The following is a 9,912-nucleotide window of genomic DNA, read 5'->3' on the forward strand; positions in this document are numbered from 1 at the left end:
TAGTGGTTTCGCTAGCGTCACATTTTGACCTTAAAGGTCAACTGCTTCAAACAGAAAAACTACCCTTACAAAAATTTTAGGTTTCTGGCAAACAGTTTTGGTTAACTTTTGGCCATGTCACAGTAATGTCATATGCAAATTAGGTTTGTCACTTGGAGGAGCCCAGATAGCAAACACCCGTTGGCCCAAAGTTGGCATTGTTGGCAGTGTCAGAGGTTGAAACAATGACACAACAACAGCAGCCCCTCAAGCAATTGTATATCGAACGTTGGTTAATAGGCTAGTCATGTTCGGTGCCAAAGCCAACGTGTCACTTAGACGTCAACAAAAATACAATTACTACACAAGGTATATGCAACAGCATTAAAGAAATGTCTGAATGAATAGTTTGTCAAAGTGGGATGCTTTGTATTGCCTCATATAACAATCATCAATCATGCTTTCGGTAACACTTTACAGTAAATTAACACACCCAATTAATCATTAATTAGCCAGTAACTAACATCCTTGTTAGTAAGATATTATCCCTTAATTAGCAGTTATCACTCGTTAATTAATAATTTACAAGGCATGACCATATTCAACCATTAACAGACCAATAACTAAGACTAAGCAGATATAACTACTGATTATTACTAGTAAATTAAGGACACAAATTATGGTCATAACAGGCAATGCATAGTTCTGGCCTTATTATGTAGCAGTTCCAAAAGAACAGCCGTTCTCCATTAACAACACCCAAATAGCATGGTCTGTTCTTGTGGAATGAAATGCAAACCTACAACTGTTAATTCTGCCTAAATACATACTGTATGAATGAATCCAGTATGAGTGAGAATATGCTCCCTGTTCTAAAGTGAAGTGCTTTTCATATGTGATTAAGGAGTAGTTAAATTAGTAGTATTAGTAACTAGTATTAACAATCCAATGGGACTTCTTCACAAAGAGTGAAACAATTTTGTTATTATATTATCATACAGTGTTTTAAACTGTTCTGGGCTGGGCAGAAACCTAAGTAGACAAGGGCATTTTTTATTTCTGTTTCTCACCATAATAGCCCTTATTAGACATTGTTTTAGAATAAAATAAAAAACTGCTTTGGACTATATTATATCGTTGTTTTATTGTTGCACTCAATGTGTCTGTTTTACAATTATTCTGTTAATCAGGATGTGGGCGTGCGTGTGTGTGTTTGTGACATATTTCTCTATGTATTTTCTTGATTTTGGATTCAGTTATTATTATTATATACTAACAACTTCACATGTGGGAGTGTATGGGTTGCATGTATTCATGTAGAAGAGCAGGGAAGTGAAAATAGTGCAGCATGAAAAAGTAGCAGCATTGGTGGTTCAGTGGTAGAATTCTCACCTGCCACAAGCCCGGGTTCGATTCCCAGCCAATGCAGCAGCCCCTTGTGGAGCAGCCATGGCCTACTGCTTAGCGCTTTGGACATGTAACCGGAGGGTTGCCGGTTCAAACCCTGACCAGTAGGAACGGCTAAAGTGCCCTTGAGCAGGGCACCTAACCCCTCACTGCTCTCCGAGTGCCACTGTAGCAAGCAGCTCACTGCGTCAGGATTAGTGTGTGCTTCACCTCACTGTGTGTTCACTGTGTGCTGAGTGTGTTTCACTAATTCACAGATTGGGATAGCCTAAATAAAAGATTAATGCAGCTATGGCGTCTATTGTATTATGAGTAGTCTACTGTAATGAAACAGGCTAACATTAATTAAATGTTGTGGTGGTTATCCTCTTGCTATGTTGCTAATTACTACAATGCTGTAGTACAATCCGACAGGGGCAAGATATTCGCCTATGTTCCTGCAGAAGGAAGTCACACTCAGCTATCAGTCATCCAATTTTTTTTCTATATGGATGTTGTCTGCAAATAGATTAGATTAGATTTGATTCAATTCAACTTTATTGTCATTGTGCAGAGTACAAGTACTGTACAGAGACAACTAAATGCAGTTAACCAGAAGTGCAAAAAAGCAGAAAAGTGCAATGTGAACAGTATAGACAGGTAGTGCATTATGAACAGTATGACATACAGTATAGTGCAGTGTAGAGACAGTAGTATACAGTTAAGAGACATGGTTTACAGTAAGGATATGTGCAGTGTTAGCCTAGAAATCTAGACGCACCCTAGTGGCAGCGGTAGTCTAGCAACTCTCCATTGGCTTGCAAGCTGGAAAAATGAAACTTCGACCAGGCCAATCACATCGTGTATAGAGTCGGTAGGCGGGCTTAGGCCTAATGATGCCAGAGTTGCGATGGTTCGGCGTGAATTCCCTGCTACTTGAAAACAAAGAAGATGGATGCTGCTGCTGGCAAACAGTGTGACATGAGTTAAGCTTTGTTTAAGTTGGCAAAGTTTGAACAACTAGCCAACTAGCTCCACTGGTGGGAAAAGCATGGGTTGTAGCGTTTTCCTATTGCGTGCAGAGGGAATTTGAAAGACAACCGTTTATCCCGCCCCTCGGACTGAGCACTGCGAATGGTGAGTCCCTGGACCCTACATCTTGATGTGGGTCTGGCTCGTCAGGCTAGTGCAGTGTAATAACAGTAACGTTATAAGAGCAGAATAAATATGGATATGTGCAGTTTATTAACACTAACATTGTAAGAGTAGTAAAAATTGGTTGGTTGTTTCCAAGGTGCAGAGTTGGAGTTCAGTAGGGGTGACGGCCGCAGGGAAGAAGCTTCCTCTGAACCTGCTGGTCTTGGTGCGGAGAGCCCTGTAATACCTCCCGGAGGGGAGTGGTTGGGGTAATATCGATCTTATGTGTGTTGTTGAAGCTTGGCCAGAGTACAGTAATCTCTTAGCCATGAAGCCCTTATTATCTGTTCCTTATGCCAAAGCACATGGGATGAAGTGTGAGGTCATTCTGTACATCTTTGTGTGTCCTATATCCTTTTATAATTCACAGGGCAGTTGGCAAGGTACTCGTTTATTGAAACATATTATACCTCTGTACAGCTCATTGGATTACAGACTGTGACATGATAAAGCATTGTACAACTAAGTATTAGAAATTAGTCTTAGAAATAACACTGAATGGCGAACAGAGCATATTTTTCAGAAAAAATGTTTTTAAATATTGCTCAACTGGATATTTTCTACATAAGCCATTTCTGACAGTGAAACAATGTTCTCAAAACACATCTTGTACTAACATGGATATTATTAGTAATGAAATGTTAACTTTTTTTATAAAGGAGAATTCCGATGTGATATTGACCTAAAGTGTATTGAAACATGATACCGAGTGTGAACGTATGTCTCATAGCCCATCTCGGCTTGTCCCCTGCACTCCAAAATCTGGCGCTAGTTAGCCGATGCTACCAACAGCTTTTTCAATAGTGGTGCTTTGGCATCAGGCTAGCCATGCAAATAAATCACTGTTTTACACCCATTTACGAGGCTCAATGTATCTCCACACTTCATTGGTAGACTTCCGAGGGCCCTGAAATTTAAAACGAGACATTGAGAACTTTGAAAAAGCACTGGTAGTTTACTTACAAGACGATTTATACAGACAATATCTTCACGAAGTTTAGCGTTTGCAGCCATCTTGAATTTAGTCACGATAAGTGACTAGTAAATAATTCAGTGGAAATGCATGGATTCCAGTTGAAAACTAAAAATAATCCAGTTGAAAACTGGAATCCATGCATTTCCACTGAATTATTTTTGGAATCTGATCCCTTATCATACCTGTTCATTCTTACTCGTTGCTCGACTTATCGTGACTAAATTCAAGATGGCTGCAAACGCTAAACTTTGTGAAGATATTGTCTGTATAAATCGTCTTGTAAGTAAACTACCAGTGCTTTTTCAAAGATCTCAATGTCTCGTTTTAAATGTCAGGGCCCTCATAGCCGAGATGGGCTATGAGACATACGTTCACACTCGGTATCATGTTTCAATACACTTTAGGTCAATATCACACCGGAATTCTCCTTTAACGTAAGGTGTACAACCAACTAATGTCACTAGACATTGTGATGACAGTCCCAGCGGCATGGGGGGGGCTTTGGGGGGGCAGGCTCGTCCTGGAAATCATCTGTGCCCGCCCTGGATGAGCTTGGCTGCTCCAATCCCAATCCCATAGATTGAACACTTATTAAATGTAGGCCTTTATTATACGTTTGTCAATCTAGCAAGTAGCAAATAAAACTTGTAAAATCTGTATTATTCCGTAGCTAATCAATCAGGAACATTAGGTAAGCCCATCACCTAAATGGAGAGGAGGTTACGTGGCGCAGTCTACTTCACTTCTGCACTAACCCCTGTCATTTGCTAATCGGCTCGCAGGTAGGCTATATTTCATATCGTAGTTAGTAGAAGTAGGCCAAGTAGTTTCTGGGTTTGTTTGATAGCGTTAACCTTTACTGTTTTTTTCTTCTGACCTAGTTGGAGAACAGGGAGCTTGTTACCACTCCAGGGCCGAAGTTATCCGTAACTTCGGGGCTAACTCCCTAACACTCTATCTGAAAGTGGTTAGCAAATGAACGAGGATTTTGGTTTTATCTGCGGATTTATTTTTGCATTATTTTGAATATGACTAGCTCCAGTCTCAACAGCACGTCTACTTTTTCCACACGCATCTCAGTTCTAACACACACATCCCCTCTCACTTTCTCTCTCTCCATCCCTGCGCACGGGGCTTTCTTAAAGGAGCTGCACCATCTTACAACAATTGCATCTACATTTTCATATTAGAATGTTTTGTGCAAAGTGTAAGCTTAAACTACCGTGATCAATTAAAGTTTCCGTGCCCCCCCTGGAAAGGTGTAATGCCCGTCCATGAATTTGTGTCTGCCGCCGGGTCTGGATGACAGGATGTTTGAAGCCTATGTTAGTAAGTCATGGAAGACCCAAATGCTACCAACCATAAAATATTACATAGTACTGTGTGTAATCACTCAACATAGCACAAGTGAACGCTGTTTAATATTGTTGCACTTTTAGCGCTAGGGGTTGGGGGCTGGGGCGATATAACCAAAACATTTAGAAATTCCCTTCTCCTGTCCCAGCACTTTAAAGCACAACAAGAGATTTATCAAATAATGTTTGGATTTATTTACAAACGCACAGGAAGCATTAACATGAACTTTAGCAGGGGGAAAGACCAAAATAATAAAGCAACCATATCTAGTTATTTAGAGTGGAATTAACTTACCTCAAAACAAAAGATAAAATTAACAATATGAACTAACCTCACTCCTTAACAAGCCAAAAATAGGAGAAAATAAGGTTAAACGAAAATGGCACCCAGCCTCCCTATAAAGCCTCTTAGCCCCCTATAAAGATTAAAGTCTATAAACCATAAACATAAAAGTTGGTTAGACAAATCAAATGGACAATACATCCATGAATGTAAAGTGTAACAATTAAGGTAATAAACAAACAAACAAATATGACTTTGGATGTAACAAAATGCATATAATGAGTCTAACAGAAATGCACAATATTTAGTATGATTGATCCTACCATGTTAAGTGTGAGGAGAAAACAGACATTGTTATTCATCTTTATTGTACCTACTGTAGTATATATCCTTGTGTCCCAGAAGAAACTGATGCAAATGCAGTATTTGAGTGTTTATGACCACACGTTCACTTGTAAAAAATTTGATCTTCAGAGATAATGTCAAACCTATTCCAGTCCACAACACAAATTCTTCCAGTGCCCTTTTGCTTGGATGCATTTATTACAATGTAACCTCAATTACATACCCATGGGATCCCCCTGAATCTCAGTTATGGAATCTCCACTTAGTGCAGTTGTGCTTTTTCCAGCACAGATTTGCCGTCATTTTCCATTTCCTTGAGGCCTTTGTTGAGCAGATAGTGCATGATGGGCACAGACATGGCTCCAGCTGGTAGCTGTCCGAGGGGGACTGCGCCGCTCATGAGCCCTTTGAGAGTCATGATGGTGGCCATTGAAGGCGTTGCGAGCAAAGACCTCACCGCAGCATGTGTGACTCCATCATTAAACCTTGATTTAATTTCAGCTTTTAAGTCCATCGTGTTCAGTTGCACTCTTGTTGCAAGCCTCTGCAAAGAGCTATCCTCAAGCCCAAAAGATCTGAAAACACTTTCTAGAAATGACAAGATCATTCCATAATCACATGCCAGTGTAAGACCTGGGACAGGAACCACAGCTATTGCACCAGAGCCAAAGGCTGTGAGCCAGATCATCTTCTGTAGGTGCCTCTTCTTCCTCTGCAATACCTCTAAGGAGTAGACTGGTAGAGAAAGGACAAGAGCATGTTTCTTTGTTTCTGGGAGTTCTCTCTCCAGGGTGTCAATCAAGTTGTTGAAATCATAATCGTTGAAATTAAAGGAGGATATCAGAAAAACCTTTGGGTTTCCAACACTATTCAAGTTCTTTTTACAGTCCTCTCTGATCTTAGATAACATCCTTTCCTTGTTGAAGTCTCTTCTGTTTTTTTCTGCATTGATGTCGTTGTCGATCTTTGAGCGAATGAAATAAAACAGTCGTCCCTTCTTCTTGATCGCTTTGGCCAAGCTAATGTCATTCTCTTTGAATCTCTCTGAAGTGACGATGATGAAGAAGTCATAGCGTTCAAAATGGACATCAGACAGATACGTCTTTGCTTTAAATTTGGGAGTACCAATACCTGGCAGATCCCAAATGGTGACATTTGGCATTGTGGGATGCGGGAATGGTGTCGGCTCCATTGTGGTCTCTGTCACTCCCGTGTCAGCTGCTCCCTCATCATCGTTACTCAGACCCCGTATGGCGTTCACGAAGGAGGACTTTCCTGCTCCTGTATTTCCAGTGACACCTATGTTGAGTGTCACATGATCCAGAGTCTCAAAGTTTTCTTTAATCTTCTTTACTGCAGCATCTGACGAAGACTTTTTGAATTCTTTAACAAATTTTTTAGTTTCCTTATCATCACTTAACCCTTTAGCGCCTCCATCTCCATAGATGTCAAGAATCTCAATTTCAGACTCTTCCACACTTAACCCACCTGACATGGTGGCTCTGAAAACATATGAAGAATTATCATCAGACATGTTTTAGCTTAAATGCTATTTTATACTGTGGAACTAATACAACAAAATGTTAGAAAGGATACTTTACTTAAAGGTGATATTTGCTTGCTCTTAACTGATTATACCAGCTGGACTAGAAAAAAATAAATAGTTGTGTTCATCAGGTCCCGGGACACCCATCTGAGCCTCCATGGACCATGTCAACAGTAAATGAAATGAAAGGCCTACAATCTTCTATTTCTTGAATTTTCCCTTGGGGATCAATAAAGTATCTATCTATCTATCTACAACTAGGCTCCATCCTAATATTATACACACATACATACTGTATACATAGCCTAAACACGCACGTTAAACATTATGATGCTCCGGACCTTTGCATGAGGAAATTTTCCGTAACTGGACCTCGCTGAAGATTAATTGAATACCCCTGTACGGTCACTAAATGTACACATAAATTATTGTATTGTATGGCCCCCCATGAACGAAAGTTCATGAAACTTGACATGCATTCGGAGGGTGTCATAATGATCCTACACTTTCAATTTCGTGCAGTTTTGACCATGTCAGCTAGAGATATTGTGATAAAAACACCTAATTTTTTGCTTTTTAATTTTTATCTAGGTGGCCCCTGGGTTGACATGGCCCCTTAAGACCAACATACAAAAAAAGGTGGTCCTCCTAGGCCCTACGGTTCTCGAGATATTCACAGAAAACTGTCTTCGGCCACCTACAGGCCAGTTGGTGTATACTAACATAAATTAATTTATTGTGTGGCCCCCCATTAACAGAATTGACCTGTCGCTAAGCTCCGCCCCCCATTGTTACCGTGTGAAAACTCGGACAAACAAACCAGACTTGATTAGAAATACATTGTGGACAATGGCAGCTGACAGTATATGAAAGCAGGCGTTGAGTCCCTCCAGGAGCTATCAAAAGGGACTTAATTATGCTATGGAGGGGTGTATTCAAAACTTTGGAATACATACGGTGACAAACAGTTGTGGCGAGTAGCCGTGCAAATCACTGTGCAAAAACCACTGACGTTAATGCTAGCTAGCTAGCTAGTGGAAGATTGATACTAAGATATGTTAGGTTACGTTAATATTTGATGTAGTAAGAATATAGTAGTTGGTTAATGAGCATTTTCATCTTGGGATTTAACAGGGAACCTGTGCCCACGTTGTTGGCTTAGTAGCCTACATTACGTCGAGCTGTTGCAAACGCGAGAGAGACGTCCTGTAGGCTACTGTTGATGAAAATATACCCCGTTTTCTAGCCTATCGGGGTACCCGGCTATCAGTATTACACGTCCCCCATGCAAAACGTTTGACCATGGTTATCCGTCGGGGTTTTATGAGTTAATAAACTCCATAAATAACCATTAATTTGTCATTTTATGCCTCCTCCCTGTTGTCTCCTGTTGTTTCCAATGGAGTTGTCCGAGCTGATGTCCGAGTCCCGTTGAAGCTGGACTGTTATTGGCTCATCAGCGTTCTAAGGGTGGCGCTTAGCGACAGGTCAATTCCACGAAACTTGGCATGCATTCAGAGGGTGTCATAATGATCCTACACTTCCAATTTCGTGCAGTTTTGACTATGTTAGGTCACAGATACCTGCGATTACAACACCTCTTTTTTACTTTTTTGTGTTTAACTAGGTGGCGCTATACATGAAACGAGTGGTTATGGAATGGGTTGACATGGCCCCTTGAGATCAACATACAAAAAAAAGGTGGTCCTCCTAAACCCTACGGTTCTCGAGATATTTACAGAAAACTGTGTCTGCCCTACCCTCCTTTCGGGGGGTCCAGTCCAGCGGGGGGGCTACAGATCAAAACGAAAAACGATGGTTCCATGCTATCCATGTGGGGTTACATGCCCACCAAGTTTCGTGTACCCCGGTCTTTCAGTGTCCCGGGAATCCTTTGGCCATGCGAAAAAAATTAAAAAAAATAAAAAATCTGACTTTGCTTCGCTGCACGCCGTCATAATAATGTGCTTAAACTAACACCGCTGACTTATTAACACAGTTAATTAACAATTAGCACAACATCCATTTATTTCATTTTGATGATAAACTACATTTTGGTAAGATATATACAGCAAGAATAACACAATTTGGCTTAAGCAATGTGTTGATGTGTCAGTTGATGATAAGAGACAAATATACAGTATGTCAATATATCACTGGTAAGTCATTTGAATAGTTTCTTGCAATTAACCTGAATACTTTGGTTGTAAATAGATAATAGATCATTAACAGATCATTATACAGTATGACCAAAATGTACAGGCTTACCTTGTGAGAAACTCGTCAACAAGCTTCCACTCACCTACCAAACGAACTTCTACTTTTTATCAGATATCTTTAACTGGGGGTGGAGTCACTGAATATCCTGTGGTTTTATGTGACATAGATTGCCTGATATCTTCCTATACAGTATATACCATAGACTGTATATATAGAACTGGACACTGTGGTTGCATTCAGCAGTGTTCTATGGAATTGAAGTCGCCGTGGTTTAAAAAATGTTGCTCAACTGGATATTCTGTTTCCCGACAATGATGCTTGAATATACTTTCCTGAAAACATTCCTGAAACACCTTCCACAAAGATGAATATCAGTGACATCTGCCTTCAGGGACAATGCAGAGACCTTTGGTGGGCTAATTTAAAAAGGGGCACAAGGAACAAGATTTTTAAACATTATGCCAACATAATTTACAGTTCAATCTGTTAAATTATAACAATCCATATTCAAACAAAATTCAACATGGAATCTTACAACAAAACCATATCATATTATTATCATTGTACCTCACCACACACATCTAGTGTGTGTGTGAGAGAGAGAGAGAGAGAGAGAAAGAGAGTG

At 40.2% G+C, this 9,912-nt stretch overlaps 1 protein-coding gene across 1 annotated transcript; it reads right to left on the bottom strand.

Annotated features, from left to right (window-relative positions):
- Nucleotides 1-5,319: 5,319 nt before the first annotated feature.
- LOC121720219 (interferon-inducible GTPase 5-like) lies at nt 5,320-9,467 on the bottom strand. The gene is made up of 2 exons (XM_042106196.1): nt 9,336-9,467; nt 5,320-7,023 (listed from the first exon to the last, which is right to left on the bottom strand). The coding sequence occupies exon 2, from the start codon at nt 7,014-7,016 to the stop codon at nt 5,784-5,786; it is 1,233 nt and encodes a 410-aa protein (XP_041962130.1). The 5' UTR covers nt 7,017-7,023; nt 9,336-9,467; the 3' UTR covers nt 5,320-5,783.
- Between the last annotated feature and the right edge of the window lie 445 nt (nt 9,468-9,912).

Source organism: Alosa sapidissima, chromosome 10 (assembly GCF_018492685.1).
Source record: "Alosa sapidissima isolate fAloSap1 chromosome 10, fAloSap1.pri, whole genome shotgun sequence".
Lineage (NCBI taxonomy): Eukaryota > Metazoa > Chordata > Actinopteri > Clupeiformes > Clupeidae > Alosa > Alosa sapidissima.